This window comes from Lepidochelys kempii, chromosome 24 (genome assembly GCF_965140265.1).
Source record: "Lepidochelys kempii isolate rLepKem1 chromosome 24, rLepKem1.hap2, whole genome shotgun sequence".
NCBI classification, from domain to species: domain Eukaryota; kingdom Metazoa; phylum Chordata; order Testudines; family Cheloniidae; genus Lepidochelys; species Lepidochelys kempii.
Genome location: NC_133279.1, coordinates 9,886,634 through 9,905,409, shown reverse-complemented (window position 1 = coordinate 9,905,409; position 18,776 = coordinate 9,886,634). Strand labels below are relative to the sequence as shown.

Here is an 18,776-nt window from a genome sequence, read left to right as displayed (position 1 = left end):
GAGTGTGACAAAGTGGGAATATTTTGTAATATTTGTATGAGTCCTGTTTGTGCCTCAGTTTCCCCTCTATGCTGTATTGTTACCCAGTGTGTGGAGACAGACAGTTTGCTCTCACGGCAGGCTAAGGCTATGTCTACACTTCACACCTTACAGCTGCACCACTGTAAGATCTCCCATGTAGCCGCTCTGGGCCAACGAGAGAGAGCTCCCCTGCCGACATAATAAAAGCACCCCAACGAGCAACAGGAGCTATGGCTGTCCACACTGGTGCTTTTGTCAGTGAAACTTACGTCGGCCAGGGGTGTGTTTTTTTTCACACCCCGACTGACAAAAGTTTTACCAGCAAAGTGCTAGCGTCATCTTAGACTTAGGTGGAGGTGATAAAGGCAGGGGTGCGGGCGGGGTGTGGGCGGAGGTGGCAGTCCCAGGGGTGCGGGCAGTGGTGGTGATAGGGGCAGGGGTGCGGGCGGGGTGTGGGCGGTGGTGGCAGTCCCAGGGGTGCGGGCTGTGGTGGTGATAGCGGCAGGGGTGTGGGCGGTGGTGGCAGTCCCAGGGGTGCAGGCAGTGGTGGTGATAGGGGCAGGGGTGCGGGCGGGGCGTGGGCGGTGGTGGCAGTCCCAGGGGTGCGGGCAGTGGTGGTGATAGGGGCAGGGGTGCGGGCGGGGCGTGGGCAGTGGTGGCAGTCCCAGGGGTGCGGGCAGTGGTGGTGATAGGGGCAGGGGTGCGGGCGGGGCGTGGGCGGTGGTGGCAGTCCCAGGGGTGCGGGCAGTGGTGGTGATAGGGGCAGGGATGCGGGCAGGGTGTGGGCGGAGGTGGCAGTCCCAGGGGTGCGGGCAGTGGTGGTGATAGGGGCAGGGGTGCGGGCAGGGTGTGGGCAGAGGTGGCAGTCCCAGGGGTGCGGGCAGTGGTGGTGATAGCGGCAGGGGTGCGGGCGGGGTGTGGGCGGTGGTGGCAGTCACAGGGGTGCGGGCAGGGGTGGTGATAGGGGCAGGGGTGCGGGCGGGGTGTGGGCGGTGGTGGCAGTCCCAGGGGTGCAGGCAGTGGTGGTGATAGCGGCCGGGGTGTGGGCGGTGGTGGCAGTCCCAGGGGTGCGGGCAGTGGTGGTGATAGGGGCAGGGGTGCAGGCAGGGTGTGGGCGGTGGTGGCAGTCCCAGGGGTGCAGGCAGTGGTGGTGATAGCGGCAGGGGTGCGGGCGGGGTGTGGGCGGTGGTGGCAGTCCCAGGGGTGCGGGCAGTGGTGGTGATAGCGGCCGGGGTGCGGCCGGGGTGTGGGCGGTGGTGGCAGTCCCAGGGGTGCGGGCAGTGGTGGTGATAGCGGCAGGGGTGCGGGCGGGGTGTGGGCGGTGGTGGCAGTCCCAGGGGTGCGGGCAGTGGTGGTGATAGGGGCAGGGGTGCAGGCAGGGTGTGGGCGGTGGTGGCAGTCCCAGGGGTGCAGGCAGTGGTGGTGATAGCGGCAGGGGTGCGGGCGGGGTGTGGGCGGTGGTGGCAGTCCCAGGGGTGCGGGCAGTGGTGGTGATAGCGGCAGGGGTGCGGGCAGTGGTGGTGATAGCGGCAGGGGTGCGGGCGGGGTGTGGGCGGTGGTGGCAGTCCCAGGGGTGCGGGCAGTGGTGGTGATAGCGGCCGGGGTGCGGCCGGGGTGTGGGCGGTGGTGGCAGTCCCAGGGGTGCGGGCAGTGGTGGTGATAGCGGCAGGGGTGCGGGCGGGGTGTGGGCGGTGGTGGCAGTCCCAGGGGTGCGGGCAGTGGTGGTGATAGCGGCCGGGGTGCGGCCGGGGTGTGGGTGGTGGTGGCAGTCCCAGGGGTGCGGGCAGTGGTGGTGATAGCGGCAGGGGTGCGGGCGGGGTGTGGGCGGGGTGTGGGCGGTGGTGGCAGTCCCAGGGGTGCGGGCAGTGGTGGTGATAGGGGCAGGGGTGCGGGCGGGGTGTGGGTGGAGGTGGCAGTCCCAGGGGTGCGGGCAGTGGTGGTGATAGCGGCAGGGGTGCGGGCAGGGTGTGGGCGGTGGTGGCAGTCCCAGGGGTGCGGGCAGTGGTGGTGATAGCGGCAGGGGTGCGGGCGGGGTGTGGGCGGTGGTGGCAGTCCCAGGGGTGCGGGCAGTGGTGGTGATAGCGGCAGGAGTGCGGGCGGGGTGTGGGCGGTGGTGGCAGTCCCAGGGGTGCGGGCAGTGGTGGTGATAGCGGCAGGGGTGCGGGCGGGGTGTGGGCGGTGGTGGCAGTCCCAGGGGTGCGGGCAGTGGTGGTGATAGCGGCAGGGGTGCGGGCGGGGTGTGGGCGGTGGTGGCAGTCCCAGGGGTGCGGGCAGTGGTGGTGATAGCGGCCGGGGTGCGGCCAGGGTGTGGGCGGTGGTGGCAGTCCCAGGGGTGCGGGCAGTGGTGGTGATAGCGGCAGGGGTGCGGGCGGGGTGTGGGCGGTGGTGGCAGTCCCAGGGGTGCGGGCAGTGGTGGTGATAGCGGCAGGGGTGCGGGCGGGGTGTGGGCGGTGGTGGCAGTCCCAGGGGTGCGGGCAGTGGTGGTAGTGGCAGGCAGAAGGACACAATGGTGTGGGAGGAGCATGAGTGGTGGGGGTGTGGGCAGGGACGCCAGGGTGGTGATGGCACTGGTGAAGGGGAAGGAGGCGGTGGAGTGGTGATGGCACAGATGGCAGGGGGCACAGGTAGAGGGGGCAGGGGGAGCAGGTGGCAGGTAGCAGCGATGGTCTCTCACCAGACTGGTCCTCGGTGGTGTCAGCCTCGTGGATCTGGTTGTCGAACCACATGTGGGCGACCGTCATGCGGTTCTGGGTGAGGGTGCCCGTCTTGTCGGAGCAGATGGTGGAAGTGGAGCCCAGCGTCTCCACCGCCTCCAGGTTCTTCACCAGGCAGTTCTTGCGCGCCATGCGCTTGGCGGTGAGGGTCAGACACACCTGTGGGCCAGGGGAGAGGGGGTCAGAGCAGGCGAGGCGGGGGCAGGATTTGCACCCGGAACTGCCAGTGTGGTCAGATCGCCCTGCGCTGGCTGTGCCCGAGGGGCCTGGCCAGACACCCAGCCCCGCCCTGGGGCAGTGCAGGAACGGAACCTGTTACCGTGACGGTTGCCAGGAGCCCCTCCGGGACGTTGGCGACGATGATGCCGATGAGGAAGATGACGGCCTCCAGCCAGGTGTAGCCGAGGATGAGGGAGAGGATGAAGAAGGAGAGGCCCAGGAAGACGGCCACCCCAGTGATGAGCTGGATGAAGTGCTCGATCTCCATGGCGATGGGGGTGCGGCCCACCTCCAGCCCCGAAGCCAGCGAGGCAATGCGGCCCATCACTGTGCGGTCCCCGGTCGATATGACGATGCCCCGGGCAGTGCCTAGTGCAGTGGTGGGGGAGGGGGGACAGGTATTTCAAGTACTTCTATGGGGAAGACTGGAACTGGGGTGAGGGGTTCGGGGCTGGGAGGGGGCTCAGGAGGGACTGAGGATTGAGGGACCCCAACATTGATGCAACTCCCCCAAGCACCACTTGATTGGGCCCTGGGTATCCTCTCAGCCCTGGACCACGAGCCTTTGTACCTCCAGGGATCCACTTGAACCCTGCCTGGTGGCTATTCTGTGCAATGAGCTTGTGGGGGTCTCAGCCCATCCCACCAGGCTGGCCCCTTGTTTTCAGCATCAGGACTGGAAGAAGCACCTCACTCTTAGTGGGCGAGTGCGTGCCATCCATTGGGTGGGTGATGGGCCTGGCAGGGGTTGAGGCCTGGCTTGTCTCTAGGGTTAGGCCCTTCTCTGAGCAACAGGCCCCCCAGCCTCCAGGGCTCTCTGTTCAGCACAGCATTCCCTGTGGCCCGTCTCTCAGCACAGCGGTCTGTGTGTCATGGCCAGACCTTCCTGGCATCACGGCCCAGTCGTCTGCCCAGGCACCCTCCCGGGCACTGCCTCTGCAGTTTTGGGGTTAGGCTGCCCTGGGGGTAATAACCCCTTTTATTTCCCCCCAGTCTGGCCATTTCAACTGCCTTTTGCTCAGTCCCCCCCGCCCCGCCGATTCCTCATCACCACCCCTCCCCAAAGCACACTGATTTCAGGGCTCCATAACCGCTCCAGGCTCAGTGCCGGGGGGCACGTGGGGCAGACCTGCAGATCCAGGGCCAGGCCCTAAATTGAGCGGACCAGGTGGCCCCCTCCCCCCTTCACCTTCCACACAGTTGGTCGAGAAGAAGCAGATGTTGCGGGTCTCCAGGGGGTTCTCATGGGTGAACTCGGGGGAGCGGGTCTGTGGCTCCGACTCGCCCGTCAGGGAGGAGTTATCTACCTGCCGAGGCAACGGGAGGCCAGTCAGGGGCCTCGGGGCCCAAAAAAGACAGAGATGGGAAGAACAGACAGACAGCACGGGGGCAATCTGCCCCAGTCATTATCAGTCCCCTGCCCCGTCACCGGCATCAGCCTATAAGCCCTGATTCTGCTCGAATAGACAGTTGGACATGCCCCCCCTACTCTTGGGGATCCCATGTCCCACCTCTCGAGTGCCCCCCATCCTCAGCACCAGTTCCCACGGGGCCCTCTGCAGAGACCATGGGCTGCTGGCAGGTTCCCTCATCCCACACAGCTCACTGCGGGCGCCTGGCAGCTGCGCTGCTGGAGGGGGGCGGGGGAGAATGTGGACGCTCGAGCTTGGGGATGGAAGGGGGGAGGGGTTCCGCAGCTGGTATGGGGAGGGTTGGATTCGGGGTGCTTATCATCCTGGGGCAGGGGAGGCATTAGGGCCCTTATCAGGGCAGGCTGGGGGGTTTCCGAGGGTGCCAAGGGTTGGGCTGGCAGTGCTGCTCCCTCAAGGGGCTGGCCATGCTGCAGCCGGGCATACAGGGACAGCACGGCCTCCATTTTCACCCCATCCCTGCAGGGGAGCCCTGGATTCCCATGGGACCTGCAGGTTGGGCATGGCCGAGACCCTGCAACCTCCCCCAGGCTGTCCTGACGTAGCCTGCTGCCCGTGGGGTGTGCCGCAGCGGCCCCTCCAAGAAGGCAGACACCAATATCACCCTTTATGGCCCCGTGGGTAGATCTCATAGAGCCACGAGAGCAGCAACGCCTCTTTAGCCTTTTCATGTAAGATCGACAAAGCAGGGTCCATCTGTCCAGCTGGCCTGTCAGTCCACAAGTCTAAATAAAGCAGTACTGGCTGCCCTATAGCCGGCCATGCCTCCCTCTCCTCTAGTCTATGAAGCCCCCACACCAGCCCGGGGCACAGTTCCGCCATCCTCACCTTGCAGCCATGGGAGGAGATGATGCGCAGATCGGCAGGGACCCGGTCTCCCCCCTTCACCTCCACCAGGTCTCCCACCACCACGTTTTCAGCGTTGATCTGGATCTTCTCACCCTCCCGGATCACCAGGGCTTGCTGCCCAACATAGCCAGAAGGAGAGGTAAAGGCAAGAGGAGGTAAAGGCAAAAGGTGCACCCGGCTCCCGCACCCCTGGAACCCCCTGTAATGCCCCAGCCTGCTGCGCACCGCTGACCCCCATCTGACCTGATGGGCCCCAGCCCCTTGTGGGAGAGCCCTGCAGAATGGCCCTGCCAGCGGAAGCTGTGAGCAAAGCTGCAAGTGCATGTGGTCCTGAGCCCACCCCCACCCTTACCCAGGGCTTGGCCTGCTGCTGGGCTCGGCTGAAACTCCCAGTGGAGTTCTGGTCTCACAGTGTGTGTCGGGGGGGGTCACAGCTGCGCCCCCTCTTCCAGCCAGCAGAGGGAAGTGCTGCCCACCCACCACTGCAGCTGCTCCTCTGTCCCCACCACCCCTAGTGCTCAGCAATCAGCTCCATTAGGATCTTCTCTCTCCGGGCTGGGAACGCCTGCCTTGCGGGCTCTCCTGCTGCCGGCCAGGCAAGGCATGGCACCGGCCTGATTCTGATCTCTCTCCACTTCAGTGGGGTGACTCTGCCAGCGGGAGAGGGGGATCCCAGCCCATCAATGCAGCGTTTCAGAGACTGGCTGGAAGGAGGAAGCACGGAGGCCTGAGCGGTTGGGACAAAATCAAAGCTGAGCACGGTTGCGTCCAAACTCAGAAATGGCCCCGTTCTGCGCTGCCAGCTCAGGGAGGAGGTGGATCCCCCAGACGGGCTCAGGGGCCCCTGGAGAGCCTCACAACAGCTCTTGCAACACCCCTGGAATCTGGGAACTCTGGGTCTAAAGACATCTGCTGCTACTGAGCTAAAAGGCCATTTCCCCATGGCTGTTGCGGGCTCATCAACTCCTATTTGTGGCCCGGCCACCACTAGAGGGAGCCAGGGAACCACACTGGCTGGGTTACCCGCTGCAGGGGACTGGCCGAGATCTTAACATCGTGAAACTGGACTTGGACCCATGTTTCCCAAATGGACCAAAACCCCAGACCCTGCCCCAAGCCTTTACAGGTGTCCCCAATCCAGATTCCACTTGTGCTGCTTGGGTCTGTCTCTCCTGCCAAAGAGATTTAGGATCAAAAGGGAGGCTAAGAGGGGAAAATTCTTCCCTCTACAGGATGGAATCAGAACTGCTTGGCTGTGTGTCATAGGTCCTATATTGCTAGCAGTCAGTGAGGATCCTCCTCTAGCTCAGGAGGCTGGGCCTTAGGGGCAGGAAGACCCAGGTTCTATCCCCCATGAAGTGGGCACTCCTAGGTAGCTGTGGGTTTGTTGCAATCAATGTTTTGTAGCTTGACCATGACCCTTCCAGCCTGAGTTGCCTTTATTCAGGTGGTCAGTCTCCTCCCTTTCCATGCCATGTGGTGCCAGCAGGGTGCAGAGGATGGGAGAGGGGGGCTCCTACCTGTGGTACCATGTTTTTGAAGGAATCCATAATCTTGGAGCTCTTGGCCTCCTGGTAGTAGGAGAAGCAGCCAGTGACTATGACCACAGCAGCTAGCACCATGCCTAGGTACAGCTGGGGAGAGAAGGAGACTATTCAGACATAGGGGATTCCTTCACCCACTGCCGCAATGCAGCCGCCCCTGGGGTGGGACACGGCAGCTGCTTAACAGACGCACAGCGATGCTGCCCAGCAGTTTAGGACAGGAAGTGACAAATATCTGACCCTGTAAGGGGAAGTAGGTAATTCCTGGAGATGGAGTTTGGCCGGGCTAACACCCCCACTAAGATGAAAAGTCGGTTCCTTAATGAACGCAAGTAGCTGGGACTTGGGCTGGTGTCTCATCCCAAAGGCGAGGCCCTGGCCACTATGCTCAGTACTGGCTCCACGGGGAGAGCGCCCCCGACTCACCATTCCTTGCAGCACAGCGCCCCCTAGCACTGCACTGGAGCGGTGGGGCCAGCCCTGAGAGCGAAGGGAGAGCACCCCCTCCGGAGCCCCCTCCTCGCTCACTGCAGCACCTGCAGGTCTCCCGTGCGGGTGGGATGGCTGCCGAGGCAGAGCTGCCGCCTGTGTTACTACAGCTCTTATTTAGGAAACAGGGCTGAGTCGTTTTGGAGCCTGCTTTCAATGCCGGGGGACAGTGAACCGTTCCTCACCCATCCCCCAATGCTGGGAGTGTCCAGGTGGGACCAGTTCACCCCGGCTCTCTCTCCTTGGCCAGGAGATGCTGCTCACTTGGTCTGGGTTGAGTTTGGTGAATCAAAGCCCAGAGCTGACCGAACGGATGAGACCCATGGAGCCTGCGCCCAGGCCAGGTTCTCAGAAATCTCTGGGAGGCTGGGATGAGACTCTATGGCCCTGCCATGCAAAACCTGGTCACACCCCTTAGGTAAGACCAAGCCCCCCATCAAGTTCAGGCCAGACAGAGGGTTCCCCCTGAATCCCCACCACCACCACCGCAGCGTTAGGGGAAGGACAGAAGCAGGGGAGTTTCAGTGTGGTTCCATTTAGAGGTTTGTTCAACCCCCAGAAACTCCAGGTGTGGGGTGGAGAATCCAGCTGAACCCAGCCCTGGGACGCAGGCCAGAATGACTTGGTTCACCCCGCCCCTGTCTGATCTGCCCCGGGTCATGTGGCTCACGTTGTCGTTGGCTGGCTCATCCTCCATCACGGCCTGGATGCTGTAGGCCAGGAAGCAGAGGATGGCGCCGATCCACAGCAGGATAGAGAAGCCCCCGAAGAGCTGGCGGCAGAACTTGACCCACTCGGGGGTGGTCGGGGGGGGCGTGAGGGCATTGGGGCCATCCTGTGCCAGGATCTCGGCTGCGCGGGTGTTCGTCAGACCCTGCCCGGGAAGAGGGGGTTCGGAGGGATGGCAGGGGAGCAAAGGAGTGACACAGAACCCAGAGGAACGACAAAACGGGGAGGAAGGAGGAAGGGACAGAGAGAAAGAGCCAGTTACGTGCTACCAGGGTTCAAAGCACCCAAAGGCCGGAGGAGCCCCCATATCCCTGGCATTTCACACTGTTGGCCCCTCCCCACCGGACCCAGTGCACTCAGCAGCTGGCGAAGGGAACGGAGCCGCTACCCAAGGCTCCCTCCCCTGCATCACAGAGCCCTGTGGGGCCAGTTCTCCTGAATCCTGCACTGCCCGGTACAGCCAGGCTGGGGGGCAGGGGGAGGGGTCCCAGAGAAAAGCCCCTCCCCCACCCTGCCAAACCACTCACACTGCAGGGAAAGGGGCTTCATCTTCCCCAGGGGTCTGCTGGGGCTTCTGGGTGGGGAATCCCTCCCCCAGTGGGGCTTCTGGGGGGACCCTTCCCTGTAGATCTGAGCACCAGGTGAATGGAGTGGCCCGGACACTGCCCGGAACCTGCACCCCAGGAGCCTGGGAATCAGGGCCCAGACCAGGCTGACCCCACCCTAAGGGAGGGGTGAAGGCAAATTCTCCAAGATCTGCCAGGGGGTTGAGGTCAGATGGCGGGGTGGGGGGGGAGAGGGGGAAGCAGGAGGGTACCTGCGATGGCTGATGCTGCAGCGATTGTCATCAGGCAGTGGTGTAGGGCAGGATGGCAGCGCAGCCTGGAAACTGGAAGGCAGGGAGCAAGGAGTGATGGGGAGGAGGGTGAGCGAGGGGTGGAGGGAGAGGGGAGGTGGAATGAGAGGGGAGGAGGCAAGAGGGGATTGGAGGGTGATGGGGAGGGAGAGTGGTGGGGGAGAGGGCAATGTGAGGGAGGGGCACCAACCCACAGACACTGACATGTCCTGACTTACCCTGGACAGATCCACCTGGTATTTCCTGCCCAGTTCATCCAGAGACAGCTTGTGATCATCCTGCCAGGGGAGAGGTGGGGGAAGGTCACAGTGGGACTAGCAAGAGAGCTGAATGTCCTGGGAACAGAACCAGATCCAAAGGGCTCATCTGGCAGAGCACTGGCTCATCAAGGCCTGCTGTCCATGACTTCCTGGGGTGAGGCTGGCTCCCGGAGCCACTGGGGCAGAGAGACCCCAGCCACCCACAGTATACAGGGAAAGCAGATTTGGAGTGTAAGAGACACTGTCCATCTATGGTACCCACCCTTCATCCACCCACCCTCCTGCACCATCCGTCCATCTATCCAGCCAGCCATCTGCACCATCCGTAGAATCATAGAATAGAATCATAGGACTGGAAGGGACCTCGAGAGGTCACCCAGTCCAGTGCCCTGCCCTCATGGCAGGACTAAGTATTATCTAGACCATCCCTGACAGGTGTTTGTCTAACCTGCTCTTAAAAATCTCCAATGATGGAGATTCCACAACCTGCCTGGGCAGTTTATTCCTGTGCTTAACCACTCTGACAGTTAGGAAGTTTTTCCTAATGTCCAACCTCAACCTTCCTTGTTGCAATTTAAGCTCATTACTTCTTGTTCTGTCCTCAGAGCTTAAGAAAAACAATTTTTCTCCCTCCTCCTTGTAACAACCTTTTACATACTTGAAAACTGTTCTCATGTCCCCTCTCAGTCTTCTCTTTTCCAGACTCAACAAACCCAATTTTTTCAATCTTCCCTCCTAGGTCATGTTTTCTAGACCTTTAATCATTTTTTTTGCTCTTCTCTGGACTTTGTCCACATCTTTCCTGAAATGTAGCACCCAGAAATGGACACAATATTCCAGTTGAGGCCCAATCAGCATGGAGCAGAGTGGAAGAATTACTTCTTGGGTTTGGTTTACAACACTCCTATACAGCCCAGAATGATGTTTGCTTTTTTTGCACCTGTGTTGCACTGTTGACTCATATTTAGCTTGTGATCTACTATGACCCCCAGATCCCTTTCTGCATTACTCCTTCCTAGGCAGTCATTTCCCATTTTGCAAATTGTCTTATTTACCTTATTATCTTATCTTACCTTATTATTTTCTAGGTGTTTGCAAATTGATTGCTTAATTATTTGTTCCATTATCTTTCCAGATACTGAAGTTAAACTGACTGGTCTGTGATTCCCCGGGTTGTCCTTATTCCCCCTTTTATAGATGGACACTAGATTTGCCCTTTCCCAGTCCTCTAGAATCTCTCCCGTCTTCCATGACTTTTCAAAGCTAATCGCTAATGGCTCCGATATCTCCTCAGTCAGCTCTTTGAGTATTCTAGGATGGATTTCATCAGGCCCTGGTGACTTGAAGACATCTAACTTGTCTAAGTAATTTTTAACTTGTTCTTTTCCTATTTTAGCCTCTGATGCTACCTCATTTTCACTGGCATTCACTATGTTAAAAGTCCAATCACTACTAGCCTTTTCATTAACCTCAGTGAAAACTGAAACAAAAAAGTCATTAAACACTTCTGCCATTTCCACATTTTCTGTTATAGTTTTTCCACCCTCATTTAGTATCAGGCCTACCCTGTCCTTGGTCTTCCTCTTGCTTCTTATTTATTTGTAGAATCTATCCACCCATCCATCCACTCACCCACCTGCACCATCCATCCATCCATCCATCCATCCATCCACCTGCACCATCCATCCATCCATCCATCCATCCACCTGCACCATCCATCTATCCAGCAGCCAGCCATCTGCACTATCCATCCATCCATCCTTCCACCCACTGTTTCTGTCTCCTACTGCCTTGGTGTCTGATGCTAGGTGCTGATCAGAGGGGTGATCAGCGAGATCTAGCAAGGATGGGGGAGAAGCAGCCTCACAGCCACATAAGCGTGGGGGAGTGACCTGCCTTGGTGGGGAACACAGCTCAGCCCCCAAGCAGTGCTCATGGGATGGAGCGGATCCTTACCAGGTTCACCTCCTTCTTCAGCTCATCCAACTCCTTCTCCTTCTGCTTCTTCTTGCCACCACCATTCTCGGAGGTGGTTGCCGCCGGTGAATACTCCCTCCCAACCTGCCAGGGGAGGGGTGGGGAAGAAAGAGGGGTTGCGTTACTTCAGTGGACAGGGGACCCCAGATGCCACACAGACCCACGGGGAGGAGAGAGACGCAGGGAGGAGGGGCATCCCAACCCACGGCAGCCACGCGGCACGAAGGTCACGGGCAGGCATGGGAGCCCAGGACTGTCTGGGCTGTGGTCACCCGCTGGTGGGCGAGGGGGTGCCAGTCTGTATGTTGGGAGCCCAGGAGAGGGGGCCCCTCACCCCTGACCTTTGGAGAAGTTTGGATGCCCACTGGGCCCATCCCCACTGCTGGTGGAGTCAAAGTCTGATCTTTGGCGATGCTCAGATCCAGAACTGGGTCAGAGTGTCCCCCTGGCAGAAGGCGCTGGGTGGCAAGTGGGAATGAGCTCAGTGCAGACAGAGCCTCCTCCCCGCCCCCCCAGGTCCTCAGCCAGGACTTCAGAGCAACCAACACAGAAGAGAACCTAGCTCTGGCCACCTGGCAGCTCAGGACAGCCCAAGTGTCCTGTCCCCGATGCTCTGGGCCTCAGACAAAACCTAGGCAGGTCTCCAGGGAGCGGCTTCTCCTGCAGCAGGGTTGAGAGATTCCTGGTATCTCTCCCACACTCTTGCTGTGGCAGGTCAGGCCTGGGGGAGACGAGACCCATGAGTGGACGAGGGCGGGGTCGTGTTCCCCTCTCCATCCCAAATCTGGCTGCAAGAGATCAGAAAAGGGGGAGTACAGCCAGGAACAGGAGAATGGATGTTGGGCTGCACTGTCTGTGGGTCTCTCTGCACCAATTGCCTCTCATCTTACACTTAGATTGGAAGCTGTTTGGGGCTCTTTGTTCTGTCTCTTTGTTCTGTGTTTGTACAGTGCCTAGTGCCATGGGGTCCCGGTGCATGGGTGGGGCGCTGAGGTGCTACCGTAATACACCTAATAAATAAAGTGCAGCGCCTAGCACCATGGGGTCCTGGTCTGTGGCTGCGGCTCTGACACGCTACCATAATACACCTAATAAATAACATACAGCACCTGGCACCATGCGGTCCTGGTGCATGGGTGGAACACTGAGGCACTACCGTAATACACCTAATAACATACAGCACCTAGCACCGTGGGGATCTCAGTGCAAGGGTGGCGTTCTGAGGCGCTACCATAATACAGACAATGACTGATCATAAGCATTGAGTGCTGGTGAAGGACACCGGTTTGACAGGCCTGGAGAGGAGGCTCCGTGTAACCCCAGAGCAGGAGCAGCCCAGGCAGTGCCGACTCCCCCCAACTCCCAACCATCCCATCACAGTGCTTCACCCATGGAGAAGGGACCTAGTCTCCATGGCCTGCTAATTCCACGGCCTCTCTGCCGATCAGGATTGGGGAGGAGGCGGTACCGCCCCAACACACTGGGCTGAGACCTGCCAACTCATTTCACAGTTAAGGCCATGATGCAGCTGATTGATTTGGGTGTCTAGAATGCTGCTGGACGCAGGTGTCTCTGTGTCAGCCCCAGCACTCAGCAAACCCCACAGCAAAGAGCCCCGAGCATCCCTCCCCAAAGGCCCATGTGGGGAGGCTCTGTGAGCGCCTGGATCCCAGGCGCCTGCCTGCTTCCAGGCCCAGAGGTTTAGCTACCATGGGGCTAGCAGCTCAAGCTACCTCCAGCTGTGGACCCAGGACACAAGGGGGGAGGTGGGTTCAAAGAGCCACTAACAATCTACAGGTACAAGGCTCCTTTCCCCAGGTCCAGCTGCCCTCCCAGTCCAAGGCCAGGCTAGGGCCAGGAGCCCAGTGGGAAAAGGCTTCTGTCCTGTTGCCCAGCCCCTTACAGTCCCCTGAATTAGAGCTGGAGGGCTGCATTATAACCAATGCCCTAGGGGTAAATGGCTCCTCATCACCTTTGCTCTCCACAAGCCAGCCAGCCCTGCCCCAGGACCAGACTGGAGCCAGTGCCCCCAGAGGGGAAAAATACAGCCCACAAAATACACCCTTAAAGGGACACTGAGGATCAGCATTGGCCTGATGCCAGATCTGGGATTGCAGCATTTCTGCCTTGCGCCCAATGCCATGGGCCACTGGCCTTCCCCATGGAACAACCAGACGGGGTGGAGTGGGAGTGGGGTGCAGGAATGGATTATACCACGAACTCCTCCCCCCACTGCTGACCCACGGTGGGGTCTGTGGTGCTCAGCTGGGGCGGGGGAGATGCTGGATCTTTGCTGCGGTCTCCAGTTTGGGATGGGGCCAGGCATCGCCCTACAGCCCCTTGGACCGTTGTCCCAAGAATGGCCAGCGACAACACCCGCCTGCACTCCGGCTGTTGGCAAGGAGCCCAGCGGGGGAGCCGGGGCGTCTCCCCTGCCAGGGGGAAGCCGTTGCTCGAAACATGCTTTCGAAAGAGCCTGCTGGGTTCCCCAACCGATAGTACTGAAGAGCCCGGTGGCTGGTGGCACAGTCTGATGTGGGGCCCAGGACACCAATCAGGAGGGGCTGGCCGGAGACTGGCAGAAGGGAGTTTGGAGAGAAGCTACAAAAAGGGCGAGAGGAAATGAGCAGTTATGTTGGTTAAGCAGTGTGGCCTAGTGGGATTTGTGACACCTGGGTTCTGTTCCTGGCTCTGCCGCTATTTAGCCACTATTCTGAACTTGTACAGCACCTTGCTCAAGGGGACCCCATTTTTGGTTGGTCCTGCTCCGTGTCTCAGTTTCCCCACATGGGACAAATGATCCTGACCTTCCACTATAAAGCGCTTTGAGATCTATGCCTGAAAAATGCGCTAACAGGCTCATTACTCACCACGGGCATCAGAAGGGGGAGCTGAGCAGACATCTGGGGGCTCTAGTGGTCGGGTGATGAAGCCCCAGGCTCAGCAGCCAGCCTGCCTGTCCCAGGTGCTCTGGCTGATGGGGGTCTGGGAGGGAGGGGTGCTGGGAAGTTCACACTGATGGAGACTCTGACAGAATTTATGGCTGTTGGCTTCTTCTGCACACCTGAGCCTCATGCCCGAGGAAGGTCTTGGGAGTCAGATCGGCTCTGGAGGCAGGGGCTGCTCTCCAGCAGGCCAGGGTCACACTGGCTCGCCGCCCAGCGCTCAAACTGGAGCTGAGATGAGGAACTTTGGGCAACTCCCTCCCAAATGCAGGGCTTGTGGCTAACATGGGCCAGGCTCCTGGGTTCTCCTCTGAGCTCTGCCACTGACCTGCAAGTCACTTTCATGCTCTGTGCCTCAGTTTCCCCCTCTGCAAAGTGGGAATGATCCTGACGCCCCTCCCAGGGGTGTCTGGCTCAGCTCGCACATGAGTGTGAAGTGCTTTAAGATCCTCCGAGGGACAGGCAAAAGATCATGGCCCTGTGGATGATGGCATTCCCAGTGCCCCTGACCCCAGTCTGCTGGTGGTGCTCTGACGATGGCAGACTGCTTCTGCTCCATGCAGGAGCCCCAGGGCCAGAATGCCAGGAGAGAGGCTATTCCTATCCCACCATTCCCACGCGCAGCGGTCACAGGGAGTGGTGGGAATCACATCAGGATTCCCGCTCTCAGGAGCTTCCTGCCCCAGTTTATGAGCCCAGCAGCCCAGAGAGCTCGGGGAGGCAGCTGGTGTTTGGGAACCGAACTCAAGCCACAGACAACACATGGGGGCTGGGGGGGAGGGGGAGCTGGGACCTCTAGCTGTCCTGCCAATGCTGCCCTGGCATAGACAGCGCTGTGCCCTGAATGCTATGCCAGTGACTTCACCCTCCCCAGGGACGCTCTGCCAAAGCAGGGACACTGAATTCCCTTGGTTCCTGCCGCTTTGGACTGGTGGCTGCTCCTTAGGGGGTTCTGGGATTCATTACTGCGGGTCCCCGGAAGGAGGGGCTGGGGTTGCTTGAGGGGAGACTGGCATGACCTGAGATGATTCCCCTGGCCCTCCCCGCACCAGTGGGGCATCAGGGAGCCTAGCGGGGCATGGGCCCCCATGGGCGATGTGGGGGTCGAAGACGGGGACTCGAGCACGCAGCTTGTGTGAGCGGGGCCAGGCAGCCGGAAAAGCAGCGTTTATTCAAAGGCAGAAAATAAAGAGGATCTCGGCTCTGTGCTGTCATGGAAAAGTCCTCCCAGTGCCAAGAACAACTGCTGTGAGCAAAGGGTCAAGTTACGGCGGGGGGTGGGGGGGTGGGAGTAGGATGGGGGGAAGGGAGGGAGGCATTGAAACTGTTAGGTACCCTTAAAGCAGCCACAATTTGGGGAGAGTCCTGGACAAGGCCAGCCTGCCAACTGCAACTCCCCATGTAGCATTATGGTGCATTTCCAGAGCATGTCTCCCTGCCCCCAGCCACGACTATGGGGTGCATTCTGCACAGCCCCAGCTATGATTTGGGGGTGCCCTCTTCACAGGCCCCGCTGGTTTCTGCCCCAGGCTCTGGGCCTCTCCCTTTCCCCTGTATCAACAGAAGTGGAAGACTTTTCCCCGGGGATGGGGGCGCTGGCTCCAGCTCCAGCATGCCGGGCTCCCACTCCTCCGGCTCCACTCCTGGGAACGGCCTGTAACAGAGTGAGAGTGAGGGGGACAGGTGCAGGCCCAGGGGGATCTGCTGCAGCGCAGTGAGAGCCAACCATTTCAAAGGCAGCCCGAGCCCAGCCCCCCAGCCCCAAAGCTAGGCCGTGAGCCTGGGTCTGGGTCAGCAGGCTCCTTAAGAAGGCGGGGTAGGAGGCTGGAGTGCACCCTCTTAAAGGAGTCTCAGATTTGCCACTCCAGATCACACCCCCTGGCCCATCTAACCCAGCAGCCCCCTGCTCTGGATCAGGCCACCTGGCCCCTCTGTCTAGTAGCCCACTTTCCTCCACATCTGGACAGGCCACTGGTTCATACATGCAGTAGCCCAGCGTCAGCAGCTGTCAAGATACAACTTTCCTGCCCAACATCCCTCCTCCCCCTGCACCTGGCCACGTAGGCAATGAGAGATCCTTCCTGACCCCTGCAGCTCCCCACCCTGCAGCATGAGAGTCGGTCACCCCACCCTTGGCCCCTTTTGCATTTTACAAACATAGCTCCTGCCCTTTTTGGCTCCGCCTATGTGGGTGGCCCCGGTAGCCCAGTTATGGCACTGTTTGGTGCTGCCAGTCCAGGCAGAATCTCACAGTCTTGGGACACAGCCGGTCCCCAGGGCGACTCGATCAGTTTTGCAGCCCAGACAGGGGCCGTGTTTGACTGGATCCTATGTGACTTGGTGAGGCAGATCCAATTAGGGAGTGATTTCCTGGGGTTTATGACCAGGGCAGCAAGGAGCTGGCTCCCCGCACCCACCCCAGGGCAATGCCAGAGGGTGCTGGTCTGGAAGGGAAGTCATGTCTGTCTCCAGAGACCGGAGGAGAGTCTGAGCCAAAAATCCCCCTGTAGGAAGAAAGAGAGCAAGGAAGAAAGCGTCTCTCAGGCCATGAATGGGGAAGGGAGAATAGAGCCTCCTTTCTGCTCCATATAAAGGGCTGAATAGTCCTGGCACTTCCCAGGCACTTCCCAGGGTTCATGGGTCCTGCCTGTGGTTTCCATGGCTCTTCGGGATCCTTCACCGTGCGGAGAGGAGATAGCTAAGGAGCAATCTCTTCTGTTTGACCACCCCTTGCTCCCAGCAAAGATCCCAGAGCACCTTCCAGGATCTGCTGCCCCAGCTGCTGAAACGCAGCCCCCTCTGGGGGTGGATGCAGCAGCCAAGCGGAACAGAACCCCATGCCCATCTGTGTGTGGGCAAGGCCTCCAAGATTAACACGCTGCCTCTTGCCATAAGCCGCCTTGGATCTTTAATGACCATGGTTAGGCAAACATTACTTAAAGACGGCACTTACAGCCAGCCACCCCTGCCATCACCAGCACCACCCCCTAAGCAGCCAGCCTGGACCTTGTCCTGCTTTGGGGGCTCTGGATTGGGGGCAGAAAAGCCCCCCAAAGCTGGGCTGGTAGAGGTGGGAGCCCCTATCTTTCAGTCGTAGAGGCTGGATTACCATGACATGGTACATCTGGTATATCTCTGGGAATATCACCCCACCCCCCTTGTCCCAGCTCTCTGCCCCCTCCCTCACAACCTCCAAGTGCCAAACGATGACCTATAGAGGGACTGTCGAGCAGCAGGAGGAGACCTGGCAGAACGAGCCTCTGCCTGTAGTCAGTAGCACAGGTGAGTTAGATGCTTTGGGCCCTATCCTGAGCTCCTCATGTCCCCCACCCCCAGTCTCTCACTGGGCGCACTAGCCACAGGATTGGGGCCATTACAGGAGTTTCGCTCCTTCAGCCAGCCATGCTCATGGGGCTGCAGTTCTGATCCCGAACACTAGAGGGGGGCCCAGAGCTCCAAGCTGGGATTTACATGGGGCCAATGGCCTGGAAGAATATTACAGGTCCTAGACCCCCACACACTGCCCCAGCTGTGCCTTGCCTCTTCCAGGTGACTGGGTGGGGCAGAGACCTATACAGGGAGTTGCTGGGGGCCAGATGAGAAAAAGCCCCGACTTGGGGAGCTTACATACACCTGCACCATGCCCAAGGTACAGAGCTGGACTGTACCAGGACTCCTGGGTTCTGTTCCCAGCTCTGGGATGGGAGCAGGGCCTGGTGGTTGCAAAGAGTGTCACAGGACTCCTGGGTTCTGTTCACACTTCTGTGACTGACTTGTAGTGAGAACTTAAGCAAATCGCTGCTCGACTCTGTGGCTTGGTTTCCCCAGCTGGAGGGGACCACACGGGGTGCTGTGGGGTTTAATTAAAGTCTGCCCAGAATGCCAAGAGTCTCAAGGGGAGGGGGCTCGAAAAGGGTCCCGTGCCTTCAGTAGGGTCCTTTCACTCACCCCTGAGACTCTGGCAGCCAGAGCCTGACCTACGATGGAGTTTGGATCTGAATCCCCACCTGAGCCCTGTCCACTGTGCCTTTCCATAGATCTCCCCTAAGCCAATGATTCCCAGGGTTGGGGGTCAAGACGTGACCCTGTGGCTCATCTACACCGTCCTCCCTCCTGCATCTCTTTCTAGCTGGCATCTCTTGGCAGGCAAGTGCCATGCCCGGGTGGCTGCACAGAGAGTTGTGAGTGAGGCACCAGACCCTGAGCTTTAGGGGCCACATCTGCCCAGCAAGAACTGTCTAAATTCCCCAAATCCTGTCCCAGCGGGCACTGGGCTCAGCATGACCCTGGTGTGGAGTCTCTGAATGGGGGGGGGTCACATTTCTTTTGGTCCCTCGACAGCCCCAGTCAGGAGTCTCCCCGAACACACTGCAGTACGCTCATGTAATATTTCTTTTGCTGTGGCATCTGGCCGGCTGTCATTTTCAACAGTGCAATGAACTGGCTAGTGCATCTGTGCATGACTGCCTTCAACTGGCTGGGATCCCAACTAATTAGCTGTGTGTCATAGGCTTCATACTGCTCCTAGGTAATGGGGATTCTCCTTTTGCTCAGGGGTTGTTTTGGAGCAGGTGGATCAGAGTTCTGATCCTGCTGCGGATGTGAAGTTTTCAGGGGTGCCACGGAACACAGAAATGTGACAATTGGGGCAGTTCTCACAGAGAAATAACAGTGAAAAACTGCATCCTGCTTCATTTATGTTTCCTCTGACCCCAAAAGCGTCACCAGAGCAACAGCTGTGAA

At 59.5% G+C, this 18,776-nt stretch overlaps 1 protein-coding gene across 3 annotated transcripts in view; it reads right to left on the bottom strand.

Moving 5' to 3' along the window:
* The window catches only part of LOC140902443 (sodium/potassium-transporting ATPase subunit alpha-2), a 34,543-nt gene that overhangs the window by 12,974 nt on the left and 2,793 nt on the right, over positions 1 to 18,776 (bottom strand). The window contains exons 1-9 of one of the 3 annotated variants that reach the window (XM_073322519.1): positions 13,959 to 14,067; positions 11,068 to 11,172; positions 9,070 to 9,129; positions 7,937 to 8,140; positions 6,754 to 6,867; positions 5,213 to 5,347; positions 4,144 to 4,261; positions 3,055 to 3,323; positions 2,696 to 2,894 (exon numbers count right to left, since the gene is read on the bottom strand). In XM_073322519.1, the coding sequence (XP_073178620.1) occupies positions 2,696 to 2,894; positions 3,055 to 3,323; positions 4,144 to 4,261; positions 5,213 to 5,347; positions 6,754 to 6,867; positions 7,937 to 8,140; positions 9,070 to 9,129; positions 11,068 to 11,172; positions 13,959 to 13,991 (1,237 nt within the window). In that variant the 5' untranslated portion in view covers positions 13,992 to 14,067. Of the gene's footprint in view, positions 1 to 2,695; positions 2,895 to 3,054; positions 3,324 to 4,143; positions 4,262 to 5,212; positions 5,348 to 6,753; positions 6,868 to 7,936; positions 8,141 to 9,069; positions 9,130 to 11,067; positions 11,173 to 13,958; positions 14,068 to 18,776 lie in introns of those variants that run through there. The other 2 variants (XM_073322520.1, XM_073322521.1) reach the window with 2 other exon arrangements.